General features: G+C 42.6%; 1 protein-coding gene across 1 annotated transcript in view; it reads right to left on the bottom strand.

Annotated features, from left to right (window-relative positions):
• Positions 1 to 330: 330 nt before the first annotated feature.
• LOC139553553 (E3 ubiquitin-protein ligase pellino homolog 2-like) overlaps positions 331 to 16350 on the bottom strand; it is a 44720-nt gene continuing 28700 nt past the window's right edge. Inside the window, exons 3-6 of the mRNA XM_071366019.1 lie at positions 10769 to 10870; positions 7062 to 7259; positions 6518 to 6706; positions 331 to 3337 (exon numbers count right to left, since the gene is read on the bottom strand). Of these exons, the coding sequence (XP_071222120.1) occupies positions 2759 to 3337; positions 6518 to 6706; positions 7062 to 7259; positions 10769 to 10870 (1068 nt within the window). The 3' untranslated portion in view covers positions 331 to 2758. The remainder of the gene's footprint in view (positions 3338 to 6517; positions 6707 to 7061; positions 7260 to 10768; positions 10871 to 16350) is intronic.

The following is a 16350-nucleotide window of genomic DNA, read 5'->3' as shown; positions in this document are numbered from 1 at the left end:
TTTGCAAAGCCTGTCTTAACATAGACGTGTTCCTGAGTATTATCTTTCAGAAGGCTTTGGGAGCCTTAATGTAAGCCTCACTCTTTACAGTAGAAGTGATTTTGATAGATATCGGCAATAGACATCTAATAACCTTTACACGTGATTAACAGTTGACTCATACTGTTGTAGAAATTCTAATGTATACTTACCTGGCAGGGGAAACACCTAAAAGCATGAGGTTCACCCAGTGTGATGCTCAGCCAATGCACTCCGGCCATTACTTTTTTTTAATACTAAACATATGGCGAGTCTCTACACAGAACTGAAACCAAACAAAGACAAGCAACATTTGTTTTTAAACAAATTGTTTATTTTTGCAAGTAGGTATTGGGAGCATCAGTGCGAGCTATGACCTGTGTACAGGTTTAGGAGACGAAATGCACTGAACAGGCCCTTAGGTGAACAACAGAACCCCTCCCAAATGTTCAAGGAGGAATGTTGGTGTCAGGCAGGTACATTACAGCTGTTCCAGAGCATGGTCTATCTACGTACTGTCAGCACTGACTGGGCACTGTGGGAGGAATACTACTCTAAGACGCCCCTCCTTTACCCTGCTACTCATTGCTTATTGGAAGTTACAAACAACACCATTGAATGACCACCTGTTATGGTCTCACATCTGTCCTACTGCTTCTGGCTTCATACTACCAAGGTCATGTTTTTACCCTCCACAGAGCAGACCTCACATCTGGAGGGGGAACCTCTGCAGTCCACCAACAAGGAAGAGGACAGGACACACCACATTTGTAGTGTTCCTGTGTGCATAGTAGACATGTGACTACATTATTTGGCTTCTCAGTGTAGCTGAAAAGAATAGCTTGTGACCATCTCTTCAAACTTGTTGATTCATTACGCAACTTGTAGAAAGCCATGGTAAGAACATTGCTTACATGTCAGTATCATGATGCTCACTATCATAACCATGAAGCTACGATGGTCATTTGTATATAGTGTTGAGCTTCACTCTACATATGGGCAAAACTAGCCAGAATCTAAGAACAGTGCACATATTTGTTTCTAATTCTTCAGTTGCAACTTATTTCCACCTTGTTGTCCAACTTTAAAGTCTGATTTTATCTACACAAGTATTTGACCAACTTGATCCATCTCCACAATTTTATTTGCTAAATTGGGCATTGCACATGATAATATCCTTGTGAGATTGGTTATACTCAAACAGCTTTGGCTGTCATCCAGAACAGTTTTTATTCTACAATAGCAGTTTGGTTTTTAGTTTGTTAACAATAACACTTTGGGCTGCAAGAAGCATCACAAAGAAAACTATTTTTATATTTGGTAATTGGTATGATCCATGCTGCAGTGACAGTGCACAGGTTTGGAAGTGTACAAATTATTGGATAAAACCCAGCATTAGATAAAGCTACAAATTCAAAAGTGCACATTGAACACAGTATCGGAGTGTGGGACAAGACCAAAGACAGCTCGCAGGTGAGAGTGGATGTGTGACTGAGTGAGTTACACTTCAAAAAGATAATAACTTGCACTGGAGATGAAGGCCTTACTGATATGACACCCAGGTTTACAGTACATTTTATAACAGACCTAGCCATTCAGTAAAACAATGGCATAATTAAGGCTAAAGCACCAATGGTGAGGACAATATGTATTTGAATAGATTCATTGTCATGGCCCACAAGGTTGAAGCCAGTGGCCTGTTGTTGGTAACGTCATAAAAAAAGGGACTTATGTCTCAGTATGAGCCAGTGTTGGCACATTCAAACATACCTGCGTGATCCAGCCCACATGCTCCCAATAGTTACAATAGAGAAAAATATATTAACATTTTCAATAGAAAACTGTACAAGGGCCTCAGCGTTTTAAAATACTTCTTAAGAATAAAAAGGTGGAAAAGAATCAATGTGGGTTACATTTCTTTATAGTTTACTGTATGCACAATTATCTCCCTCAACTATATATATATATTTTTTCATCTAGTAAAAATATTCCCAGAGTTTTACTGGGAGCCCCAGGCACTGGAATACATCTCTGTACAAGAGGAGAGAAAAATGTGTTTTCTTTAAAGATCTGTTCCCTGAATTCATGAGCAGAGTTCAGCTCACCTCTGGAAAGGATAAATGTTCTGGATACCTTTGCAGATCAGATCAGGGCTGAGGAGCCAATGGGGAGCACTTAACTAGTTACTTATGAACCTCGCTGGCTCGCTCCTCCTCCCAGACAACAGTCCAGCTGTCTAGGCTCTGAAAATCATGCACCTCAGAATCAGACCGTGAACCCCCACCCAACCTGCTCTTTGTAATCCGTTTGGAGTTTATGATTGATAACATGGGGACAAAATGTACTCCAGCGACCCGTTCTGTGGCCCTTTTACTTGAACTGAGCAGTCATTTTAGCTTGCACAGTCCAGAGAGTTAGCTCAGTTGAAAGCTGATGGCTGGCAGCTGAAGAGTATGTTGGATTTCTGTGGTTGTGCCTTAGGTCCACTGTGCTCCACGTCTCTGTGTACACCATGCCACGGTGGCCATCCAGAGGACCAGAAGCCCAAACCAAACACTGATGGACCACTGCCTTCAGGCCAATCTCCACTGAAATTTGGAACACACTTGTTGTACACCATCAGCTTTGTGATCTTTACAGTCCGGGGAAGAAAAAAAAAAGCGCACTAAATAGTCTGAACAGTGTCACAGCATGTTGGCCCTCCTGCTTCATCTCTTCCCCCAGCCCAAGGTCCCCCAGCTTAGTCGATGGGGCCCTGGAAGATGAGCTTGGCATAGCCCTGAGTGAGGCTGAGCTGGGTGGCACAGAATGGGCATGCGGCGTGGAAGGCATGGGTGCCATGGGGCAGAGGGATCTCGGCCCAGTACTTTGCTGACTTCTCCGAGCACACGTGTCCGCACGGCACAAAAGCATGTGTGGGGGCGCCCACGTCCACGTAGAAGGCGGGCTCGCAGCCCAGCCACAGCGGCACGTACGGGCCCACGGTCCGGCACATGGGGCACTCCCGCTGGGCGTTGGGCTCCTGCTCCGAGCGATGGCCCCAGTTGTGGTAGCCGTGCACGTGGCCACAGGCCAGGTAGACCCAGGGCTGCTTGTCCTCCAGGGAGGAGAGGGCGCGGCTGCGCTGCATGCTGGGGAAGGCCAGGGTGTTGAGGCCCACAGGGCACTGGGGCCGCGCTGCGTTGATCTCCTGCCGCAGGGCCTCCAGGTGCTTCTGGGTAGGCGTGTGGAAGAGGCCGTCAGCTGTGCGCCACAGCAGGGTGGCTCCACACAGGTCTACCAAGGATCCGTCCTGCAGCACGTTGCTCTCACACTCCACCTGCAGGGGGCAACACAGCACACACACACAGCTCTAAACAGTGTACAAAACACTAGGAAACACTTGCTCCCTCCATGACAGACTGAACAGGTGAAAACTATGACCCCCTTCTTGATGTCACCTGTTAAAACCATTTCATTAGGTGTAGATGAAGGGGAGGAGAGAGGTTAAAGAAGGATTTTTAAGCCTTGAGACAAGGATTGTGTATGTGTGCCATTCAGAGGGTAAATTGTCAAGAAAATATTTAAGTGCCTTTGAAAGGGGTATGGTAGTAGGTGCCAGGCACACCGGTTTGAGTGTGTATCACAAGAACCGCAACGCTGCTGGGTTTTTCACGCTCAACAGTTTCCCCATGTGTATCAAGAATGGTCCACCACCCAAAGGGCATCCAGCAAACTTGACAACTGTGGGACGCATTGGAGTCAACATGGGCCAGCATCCCTGTGGAAATTTTTTGACATCTTTTTTCTTTGTACAATATATTTATTGGCGGCATTTGACATCTTGTAGAGTCCATGTCCCGGCAAATTTAGGCTTTTCTGAAGGCAAAAGGTGTTCCTAATGTTTTGTACATTCAGTGTACTCAGTTAGGAGGGGAGAGACTGGGCTCAACACTAGGGATTAATATTTTCCCAACAATCTACCAAGTTTCAATAACGGGAATAATTGATATTTATCCCGAGAGTCCCGTGAAATACCGCAATAATAATTTAAAGCATTTAAAACCAAGATATGGTCACAATGAATAAAGAATATCTCCTATATTTGTCAAAATCGAGTTGATTATACAGATAGCAGATCAGCTCATGAATAACAAGGAGATTAGTGTAAATAGTAAGTTATCTTAACAGGGACCATATTTAAAAAAAATATCCATATCTACGTTTGTTCACACATTCTCTACCGAAGATCTCATATGGACAGCAAGTACAAGACAACGCTGAGTAGCGGGGGACATGCTATAGGGGTATTTTGACATGCATAGTCCAGAGACATGCTTTGATAATGCAACCTATGAATCACAGAATGAAGTTAGGAATTTTCACGCGACACAGGAGTCAGGACTTTGGGTTTCAGTGGGATTGGAACTGGACAGCAAAACAGACTAGGCTCTAGGACAGAATAATAATTTTTCATCATGCCTCTCATGTGTGATAGAGATACCTATGTAGTGAATTGTGCATAGGCCTACAAAATGTGTGACTATCTGAAGAATCACAATGACAGCTCAAAGAGGCACAAGTTATTTTATAGGCTATAGCCTACTGTAGGGTTTATTAACGGTCGCATTTGCAGTCCGGCAGTGTCAATTATGCATGTGCTTTGAATTTATGGGGACTTTGTGTGAAGTAAATGCGCTAGGCTAAAAGCTTCCATGCGACAACACGTTTGGATAATGTGCTATTGTATTTTTTGCTAATCTGTTGCTGTGCATGTTTATTTTGTGGAATTGCATTAGTGCAACATTGTAGGAAATGTTGTAGGATAATTTCCCAGGTCCTGTCATTTTATTTTCCCGGGAAATGTGAAGAATGATCCCGGGACAGTCCCGGGATCCCAGTAACCCATGGGTGAGAGCACTAAGTATAGGGAAACTAAGTTAACTTTTTAGGGATAGGGGGCAGCATTTTCACTTTGGATGAATAGCGTGCCCAGAGTGAACTGCCTCCTACTCTGTCCCAGATGCTAATATATGCATATTATTATTACTATTGGATAGAAAACACTCTGAAGTTTCTAAAACTGTTTGAATTATGTCTGTGAGTATAACAGAACTCATATGGCAGGCAAACTTCCAAACAGGAAGTGGAAATTCTGAGGCTGGTCGATTTTCAACTCATCGCCTATTGAAATCCCAGTGGAATATGGATCTGTTTGCACTTCCTATGCCTTCCACTAGATGTCAACAGTCTGTAGAACGTTGAATGAAGCGTCTACTGTGATGTGGGGCCGGATGGGAACTGTTTCAGTCAGTGGTCTGGCAGAGTGCCAGTTCCTGGTCACGCGCATTCCACATGATATCGACTTGCGTTCCATTACTTCTGTAGACACAAAGAAATTCTCCGGTTGGAACGTTATTGAATATTTATGATAACATCCTGAAGATTGATTCTCTACTTAGTTTGACAAGTTTATTCGACCTGTAATATAACTTTTTGAAGTTTTCGTCCGAGTTCGCCTGGATCTGCCCGAGCGTTTGGACATGTGTACTAAACGTGCTAGCAAAAGTAGCTACTTGGACATAAATAATTGACATTATCGAACAAAACAACAATTTATTGTGGAACTAGGATTCCTGGGAGTGCATTCTGATGAAGATCATCAAAGGGAATATTTATGATGTAATTTCGTATTTCTGTTGACTTTATATCTGAGCACCGTCTCAGACTATTGCATGGTGTGCAATTTTCCGTAAAGTTTTTTTGAAATCTGACACAGCGGTTGCATTAAGAACAAGTGTATCTTTAATTCTATGTAAAACATGTATCTTTCATCAAAGTGTATGATGAGTATTTCTGTTATTAGATGTGGCTCTCTGCAATTTCTCCGGATATTTTAGAGGCATTTCTGAACATGGCGCCAATGTAAACAGATTTTTGGATATAAATATGCACATTATCGAACAAAACATACATGTATTGTGTAACATGATGTCCTATGAGTGTCATCTGATGAAGATCATCAAAGGTTAGTGATTCATTTTATCTCTATTTCTGCTTTTTGTGACTCCTATCTTTGGCTGGGAAAATGGCTGTGTGTTTTTTGGACTTGGCGGTGATCTAACAATCATATGTTGTGTTTTCGCTGTAAAATATATATATATATTTTTTTTAATCGGACACGATGGTTAGATTAACAAGATGTATATCTTTCATTTGCTGTATTGGACTTGTTAATGTGTGAAAGTTACATATTTCTAAAAAATATTTTTGAATTTCCCACTCTGCCTTTTCAGCGGAATGTTGTCAGGGGTTCCGCTCGCCGAACGCATGGCCTAGAAAGGTTAAGAGAATGCTACCTTGGTTTCAGTATAAATGGGTATGGAATTTTATTTGTAAAGATGTAACTTTGTTGATGTTGTTGAATGGCCTGATGTTTGTTAATGGTTCTTTCCTTGACTTAAATGACTGAGAACAGATTTGGTGAGTGTAATGGTGGAGCATCATCAGTGCTACTGACCAGTTTGCCGCGGGTCTGAGCAGAGCGGGTCTCTCTAAGGGTGTAAACATCCCCACACACAGAGATCTCCCTCCATACACCCGGCTTGGACTCCTCCGTGAACCCACCCCTGGGGTGCATCACCAGCACGCCATTGGTCGTCAGCCCGTCCATGTGACCATCCGGGTTCTTCCACTTGGCGGCTTTTTCCTGAGGGTGAAACAGGAGGAAAGTCAGACACACAAACACACTGTAGTGAACTTACATAACACTGGTGCTAGTATACATTGTGTGCTAATCTAGTTTACTCTGCTTGGAATGCATATGCAAACCAGGCTTTGAATCTTAGCAGGAAAACAAGAGGAGAAAGTAAAAACATGCTAGTGTTCTATTGTTCATTGTCATAAAATAGATACTGTAGCAAGAACATTAAAAAATATATATTTTGTCACACTGGATAGGTGCAGTGAAATGTGTTTTACATTCAAAACATTTGTATCTGAATGCCAGTCAACCCTGCAGACGTTCCTATCCCTGGGAGAGTGCCCTCTGAGCCCAGTCTTACCCCCAGGAAGATGTTCTTGGAGGAGTCAAAGCCAGCAGCGTAGATACGAGCGGTGTAGGGCAGGACCCGCTCACAGACGACACGGCAGGCAAAGCGAGAGATGGTGCTCTGGGTGATGGGCGTCTCTTCTCCCTCCTGACTCCCAGACAACGTGTCCGTCACCACAAAGTCTATGGGGCTTTCTGTGGAGCGGCCAATCTGCAGGACAACAGAATCCGCCCAGGTTAGAACAGACAAGTGCACCATTCCAATCTGAACAGCCATTTGTAAAACAGTGGTTTAGAAAGTGTTTGTTTTTAGGGAATGACAGATGCAATTTTTTTTAGAGCCAATGTAGATTTATGGGGGTCAAGAAGGCCGATGGCTGATATTTTAGGCTGATACTCAATATCACAATTGAAAATGTTGATGACAACATTTTCCAGAGACAGCAATGTGTGCATTAATGCATCCATTTCTTTATCAAAACAATACATTTGACTATGTTTTTACCAATCTAACTACATAACGGTCATATGTTTAAAAAGAAAAAGGCAAATCTCTTGATAAACTGGGTAAATTAAGATAGAATAGGCCTATTCACAATACAGGTGAATGCATATTCAATAAGAGTGTGTGCATGCATTGAGTAATCAAGCTTGTTTTGGCTGATCAGTGGAGTCTATGGTGCTACAGATGACTGACTTCCATTTGGGACTTATATTAGCCCAGAGATAAACAACATTTGCATAGAAGCATCACTCCCACATGTCACGCCTGTATGTAAGGACATCATACAGGCACTGCTGTTAGTTTGAGAATATAAAATAACATCTATTCAATGTAAACGGGTCCAACGTAATGTCGTGATTTGTGATCACGGATGCTAATCAAACTAGTATATTGTTTATTGTAATTTTAGGTGATCGTAAAAAATATTTTTTCCCCCAACTTGTCAGGACACATCTCTAAACAACTCCGCTGCCAAGATGAAATTCGATATTACTCAATTGGCTAGCTCAGCGGTCAAGAAATGGGCGGGTTGTAATTTGATCCTACTGCTACGATTGGCTAGAGCGAAGCTATAACACTGCTCCCGTTCCCATGTCTCTCCATTGCTCATATCACTTGTGCTGTTTACTGAGAACACACTAAAATCTTCTTTCTCTATTACGACAATGATCTAATTCGACTAGCAACTGTTAATTTATGGCTGCGATTGCGGTTGGTCAAATCAGCACACCAATAAATAGCTAACATTACACTACAAATCAGATAGCTCGTTGACAAAAATGGTGCATGTTCAAAATGATAACCAGCTAACGTTTGCTAGCTAAATTGGCCATTAAGCGCCTATCTGATATCTTTGCAGCATATTTATCTATCCCGCTAACTAGCATTGTAGCTAATATAGCTAGCTAAGAACACAGATGAAAGGGTTAGTTATCGTAATCTTTGCTAACAGGTCACATACCTATCTGCTTAGTTAGCGTGCTTATTGCAAGAAAAATGTAATGAATATCAATATTCAGGTGGTTTATGCCTACTAGTTGAAGATCCTTTCCATCATCTTACTCTACATATACAAAATATGATGCGTTTATGAGTTGTGCATGTGCACAATACTAATGTCAAATGATTATTTGAGGCCTGGAGCATTTAATATCCAATGCTTATTTGCATTACTTTTTTTTTTTTAACTGTCCATGAAAAGGCTGCAAAAGTACATAGCCTCTAATTCATTTTCAAAGACAAGTATTATATCAGATATCAAATATGTGATTACACTGGCAAAATTGGGAAGTGGAATAATAAAATAATTGTGGGGAATAACAGTAGTGTTCTTGCTGACAAGCACACTATATACCCTTTATTTTAGCCCATTGTTAATAATGAGAATTATTCCACTGATCAGACTAAATAAGTAAATAGATCATACAAACCTGCCCCTACACCCTAACCAAATTATTTGTATATTTATTGTCCCAGCTCTTGAATCAAACTTACACTTTTTGGTTCACAATCGGTTTGACAAAATTATTTTCATAGTTACATGTCAGGTCACCCTACCAAACTTCCCTGCTAAAACATACTGTAGGTCTGTGGTGCTGCCTCGTCGTTGTCACAGCCTAAATGCCAATCACCAAAACAGGGGACTAATGCAAGTGTGGAGTAAATTGACTTTAGTACATGCTGTCAAGTAAGTAACAGCAACCACATATTAAGGAAATTGTTCATAAAAACAGCCCTACCATGCTGCTCTTTTTACAGTTTTATAAACTCAGCGGAGAACGTTCTCTTGCTATTCAGCTCTACTCTAATTTTGAGGGGCGTTTCTATAAAAACGCTCATCCAATCCCCTTGATCCCTTACAACTATCAATCATATGCTTCAATGTGGTGTGTTTCACAGTGCTGTGGCAGGACAATGGAGGTTCTGTGATGTTAATTTGCAGGCGCAGATGCTCAGATTTGAAAACGATTTGGAACACAGTTGAAAAGTGAATGCACTGACTATAGAATAGACTAATTAGAAAAATAAACGCAGTACTTTTCAATGTGTGGGATATAAAGAGGCGTGGCGTGTGAGCTTGAGGTTCAAATGGGTCTCTCTCACGGCCAATTTGTGAGAGTTGGCAGCACTGCTTATTATTAGTATATTAACTAAACTAATATTTGCAACAGGAGTTCAATTTTGGTTACTGCCAATTCATCCATTTCTCAATACTGCACCTTTCAGTTGGAGAATGAGCTAGCTTGCTGTTGCTGATTTGAGAGACTTTCGGCAAAGCCGATAGAGAAGGGCTGAAACACTACAAAGGGCCAATATCGGCCCGATCGTTGTCTATGGTCAACATCCCCAATCATGGGCAATTTCCTTCATAAATAGTAAATAAAACCCATAGGCTTAGATGCTGCCACCACTAATGATCGCAAATTCCCACAACCAGAAAATAATGGTATGAAAGAATCTCATTGAATGGTCCAAAGACAGGAATGAACAGTGACTGTTAATGTATCAATATAAAAAGGCCTCCATCAGCTAGCTAAATACACCCATTTGTTATTTTATCAAACCAATAGAATTTGTATGAATTGTAATACAAAAAGATACTGATTAAATAGTTATATAAATTTCAGCTTCACACAGAAAAGTCGATGCTTTTCCATCTCATTTCCATAATCATTTTGTTTCAATGTTTGGCCTTGAGTTGGTATTTATTATCTCTCTGCTGGTTATGGCTTTCCGTTTACTTAGTGCCATTTGCAGAAACATGAACACAATAAAGGGTTGAATGTGAAGGTGGTGTCTGGAGCAGTCTCAATTCCTCTGGTGGGAGTAGAGCGGTCTGTGCTCTGGATTTAGATTAATGCTAGGGGGGGTAACAGAACATGTCTTCACTTGAGGGAAGGAGAGCGGGGAGGGACTAAGAGAGAGACTAGCACAGAGACTGAATGCTATAGAAACACTGCCATGTAGCAAACAAATCCATGAGGCAGATTAGCACTTCATTAAAAAAAAAATCTATAAAAACAGACCGCAGTTGATTGTTGAAATGCAATATCAATGTCTATTACTAAGCAGATTGCCTTGTAAACTCATGGTTTTGAGTGTTAAGAAAATTACACCGATTTTTAGGACTGACGAATAATAATATACATACGTCAGGGTCATCTGCTAAGCTTAGACCAACAGAGTATCTGGGATGTTGAAACGGGCGGACTTACCTGAAACATGTCTGTGTCTTTGTCATGGCAGTATTCTACCACTACTGTCTGGTTCCTGGACAGAGTGTAGGAAATACTGTGCTGCACTTTGCAGTTCACCGCCTGCAACAGCAGAGGAAGCACATCAGAAGAGGCATTCTATACCATGCTAATGACAGTTCTTACACTGAAAGGGTTAATAGGATATTAGCATTCAAATGTAAATTATATTGTTGTATGAGCTCATTAATAATGATATCATAAATCTACTGAAACAAAGGGCTTCTTAATTTGTTATGGATAGGGGGCAGCATTTTCACGTTTGGATGAAAAGCGTGCCCAGAGTAAACTGCCTGCTACTCAGTTCCAGTTGCTAATATATGCATAGTATTAGTAGATTTGGATAGAAAACACTCTGACGTATTTAAAACTGTTTGAATGATGTCTGTGAGTATAACAGAACTCATATGGCAGGCAAAAACCTGAGAAAAAAATCCAACCAGGAAGTGGGAAATCTGAGGTTGGTCGTTTTTCAACTCATTCCCTATTGAAGATACAGTGGGATATGGGTCATGTTGCACTTCCTAAGGCTTCCAGTAGATGTCAACAGTCTTTAGAACCTTGTCTGATGCTTCTACTGTGAGGTGGGGCCGAATGAGAAGGGAATGAGTCAGAGGTCTGGCAGAATGCTTTGAGTTCGTGACACTCGTTCACGTGAGAGCGAGCTCTGTTCCATAGCTTTTCTACAGACAAAGGAATTCTCCAGTTGGAACATTATTGAAGATTTGTTAAAAACATCCTAAAGATTGATTCTATACTTCGTTTGACATGTTTCTACGGACTGTAATATGAACTTTCGTCTGAACTTTTGCCTGGACCTGCCCGCGCATCGTGAGTTTAGATTGTGTACTGAACGCGCAAACAACAAGGAGGAATTTGGACATAAATGGACTTTATGGAACAAATCAAACATTTATTGTGGAACTGGGATTCCTGGGAGTGCATTCTGATGAAGATCATCAAAGATAAGTGAATATTTATAATGCTATTTCTGACTTATGTTGACTCCAACATGGCGGATATCTTCTTGGGTTGTGTTGGTTTCTGAGCGCCGTACTCAGATTATTGCATGGTTTGCTTTTTCCGTAAAGTTTTTTTGAAATCTGACACAGCGGTGGCATTAAGGAAAAGTATATCTTTAAATCTGTGAATAACACTTGTATCGTTTATTATGAGTATTTCTGTGATTTGATGTGGCTCTGTGCAAATTCATGGGATGTTTTGGAGGCAAAGCCAAATGTAAACTGAGGTTTTTGGATATAAATATGAACTTGATCGAGCAAAACATACATGTATTGTATAACATGTTGTCCCGGGAGTGTCATCTGATGAAGAATATCAAAGGTTAGTGATTAATTTTATCAATATTTCAGCTTTTTGTGACTCATCTCTTTGGTTGGAAAATAGCTGTATGCTTTCTGTGACTAGTTGCTGACCTAACATAATGAAATGTTCTGCTTTCGCCGAAAAATTTAATTATGAGATTTCTGTTGATTGAATTTGGCGCCCTGCCGCTAGCAGAACCCCAGTCCTAGACGGGTTAAGAGATCCTTGTTTGTGTCGCAGAGCTCAATAAATGATTTACTGAAATTGTTAAGATGCTACCACCCCCCTACAAATCAAAATGTAATATGGATTTCAATGTTCGTGCACACACGTCCAGTCTTCTTGTCTGCGGCAGCACGACGCCTATATTGCTAGGCTGATTAGCGAGGACAAACAGGTGTGAAACAGGTACGCGTACGAAGTGAGAAGACCATATCGAATCAATGTTTGGTTTTGTTTGGGAGGGTGGTGGTAGCATCTAACAATTGGATTTATCTATTTTCTTGGGCACTGCTCGCCGATGCAAACGACAACCTCTTAAATCAGAACCGTCTTCCGATCACGGAGACACATTCGGACATGGGAAAAGTGTCACCAAACATGCAGACATATTCAGCATATTTAGCTAGCGGGATACAAGCTGCACCGGCAAGATAGAACAGCACACAGGTAAGCACACAGGTAACAGCAGGTAAGACAAGGGAGGGGGGGCGGTCTGTGCAAATCTGTAAACAGCTGGTGCACGAAATCTAAGGAAGTCTCTAGATTTTGCTCGCCTGAAGTAGAGTATATTGTGATAAATTGCAGGCCACACTACTTGCCTAGAGAGTTTTCAGCTATACTTTTCGTGGCTGTTTATTTACCACCACAGACAGATGCTGGCACTAAGACCGCACTCAGTCAGCTATATAAGGAAATAAGCAGACAAGAAACCAGTCACCCAGCGGCGGCGCTCCTAGTGGCCGGAGACTTTAATGCAGGGAAACTTAAATCAGTTCTACCAAATTTCCATCAACATGTTAAATGTGCAACCAGAGGGAAAAAAATTCTAGATCACATGTACTCCACACACAGAGACGCGTACAAAACTCTCCCTTGCCCTCCATTTGGTAAATACGACCACAACTCTATCCTCCTGATTCCTGCTTACAAGCAAAAATTAAAGCAGGAAGCACCAGTGACTCGGTCTATAAAAAAGTGGTCAGATGAAGCAGATGCTAAACTACAGGTGTTTTGCTATCACAGACTGGAACATGTTCCGGGATTCTTCCGATGGTATTGAGGAGTACACCACATCAGGCACTGGCTTTATCAATAAGTGCATCGAGGACGCTGTCCCCACAGTGACTGTACGTACATACCCCAACCAGAAGCCATGGATTACAGGCAACATTCGCACTGAGCTAAAGGGTAGAGCTGCCGCTTTCAAGGTGCAGGACTCTAACCCGGAAGCTTACAATAAAATCCTGCTATGCCCTGCGACGAACCATCAAACAGGCAAAGCGTCAATACAGGGCTAAGATTTAATCACACTACACCGGCTCCGACACTCGTCGTATGTGGCAGGGCTTGCAATCTATTAGACTACAAAGGGAAGAACAGCCGCGAGCTGCCCAGTGACACGAGCCTACCAGACGAGCTAAATCACTTCTATGCTCGCTTCGAGGCAAGCAACACTGAGGCATGCACGAGAGACTCAGCTGTTCCAGGCGACTGTGTGATCACGCTCTCCGTAGCCGACGTGAGTAAGGCCTTAAAACAGGTCAACATACAAAAGGCTGCGGGGCCAGACAGATTACCAGGACGTGTGCTCCGGGCATGTGCTGACCAACTGGCAGGTGTCTTCACTGACATTTCCCTGATTAAGTCCGTAATACAAACATGTTTCAAGCAGACCACCATAGTCCCTGTGCCCAAAAACGCAAAGGCAACCTGCCTAAATGACTACAGACCGTAGCACTCACATCTGTAGCCATGAAGTGCTTTGAAATGTTGGTAATGGCTCACATCAACACCATTATCCCAGAAACCCTAGACCCACTCCAATTTGCATACCACCCAGACAGATCCACAGATGATGCAATCTCTATTGCATTCCACACTGCCCTTTCCCACCTGGACAAAAGGAACGCTTACGTGAGAATGCTATTCATTGACTACAGCTCAGCGTTCAACACCATAGTAAAGCTCATCACTAGGCTAAGGATCCTGGGACTAAACACCTCCCTCTGCAACTGGATCCTGGACTTCCTTACGGGCCGCCCCCAGGTGGTGAGGGTAGGCAGCAACACATCTGCCACGCTGATCCTCAACACTGGAGCTCCCCAGGGGTGCGTGCTCAGTCCCCTCCTGTACTCCCTGTTCACCCACGACTGCATGGCCAGGAACGACTCCAACACCATCATTAAGTCTGCAGACGACACAACAGTGGTAGGCCTGATCACCAACAACAACGAGACAGCCTATAGGGAAGAAGTCAGACCTGGCCGGGTGGTGACAGAATAACAACCTATCCCTCAACGTAACCAAGACTAAGGAGATGATTGTGGACTACAGGAAAAGGAGGACCGAGCACGCACCCATTCTCATCGACGGGGCTGTAGTGGAGCATGTTGAGAGCTTCAAGTTCCTTGGTGTCCACATCAACAAACTAGAATGGTTCAAACACACCAAGACAGTTGTGAAGAGGGCACGACAAAGCCTGTTCCCCCTCAGGAGACTGAAAAGATTTGGCATGGGTCCTGAGATCCTAAAAAGATTCTACAGCTGCAACATCGAGAGCATCCTGACTGGTTGCATCACTGCCTGGTACGGCAACTGCTCGGCCTCTGACCACAAGGCACTAGAGGGTAGTGCGTACGGCCCAGTACATCAGAGGCTAATCCAGGACCTCTACACCAGGTGGTGTCAGAGGAAGGCCCCCAAAGAATTGTCAAAAACCCCAGCCACCCCAGTCATAGACTGTTCTCTCTACTACTGCATGGCAAGCGGTACTGGAGTGCCAAGTCTAGGACAAAAAGGCTTCAACAATTTTTACCCCCAAGCCATAAGACTCCTGAACAGGTAATCAAATGGCTACCCGGACTATTTGCATTGTGTGCCCCCCCCACCCCAACCCTTCCTTTTACACTGCTGCTACTCTCTGTTTATCATATATGCAAAATCACTTTAACTATGCATTCATGTACATACTACCTCAATTGGGCCGACCAACCACTGCTCCGGCACAGTGGCTAACCGGGCTATCTGCATTGTGTCCCACACCCACCACACCCTCTTTTACACTACTGCTACTCTCCGTTCATCATATATACATAGCCACTTTAACCATATCTACATGTACACACTACCTCAATCAGCCTGACTAACCGGTGTCTGTATGTAGCCTCCCTACTTTTTATAGCCTCGCTACTGTATATAGCCTGTCTTTTTACTGTTGTTTTATTTCTTTACCTACCTCTTGTTCACCTAATACCTTGTTTGCACTATTGGTTAGAGCCTGTAAGTAAGCATTTCACTGTATTCAGCGCACGTGACAAATACACTTTGATTTGAGACACACATGTGGGCAAATAATTTACAAGGTGGGTATATGTTATAATACTAAACCAGAGTTCCACTCGGGTCTAAACTGGGGTAGGAAGTGTCATGCGTCTACTTTGTTCTCACACCATCAGATCAGCCATGTGCCAGCGGCTCAGGATGGGAACTAATGCCTTCCGTAACCGCGCCACCACTCGTGATGGGGACTCATTAGATGGTTGCACTAACCCTTCATTATATCACTGGACAAAAACGTTGGAAGGAATTCTTGGAATGGGACAGTAGGGATCAGTGTTCCTGTGAAGTAACACTTCCATGACAGTGACCACTCTAGGCTCAGTCAACATAGGCCAGTCAATCAGCTGAACTCCATGAGGGGGGATTCTGGGGTCAGATACAATTCATACTCAGTCAGCCAGACCTGGGTAGAAAATACCAACTTTTCAAATAATCAAGGTAGTCGGATATAGTTTATAAAGTTAACTAAAAGTCAACTACTTTCTTTGATATTCAAATACAGGTCTCAGAAAACCAAATAAAAATACGAAGGTATTTTAATGACAGTAATAAAATGGATGGCTGACAAATATTTGATGAAGAACCAAATGCTACAACAGTTAATTGAATTAGTGTAAATATATGAATAATATAGCCTATAATGAAATACACGAGGG

This window comes from Salvelinus alpinus, chromosome 25, assembly GCF_045679555.1.
Source record: "Salvelinus alpinus chromosome 25, SLU_Salpinus.1, whole genome shotgun sequence".
Lineage (NCBI taxonomy): Eukaryota > Metazoa > Chordata > Actinopteri > Salmoniformes > Salmonidae > Salvelinus > Salvelinus alpinus.
The sequence above is the reverse complement of the archived record's forward strand: the minus strand, read 5'-3'. Positions and strand labels throughout refer to the sequence as shown.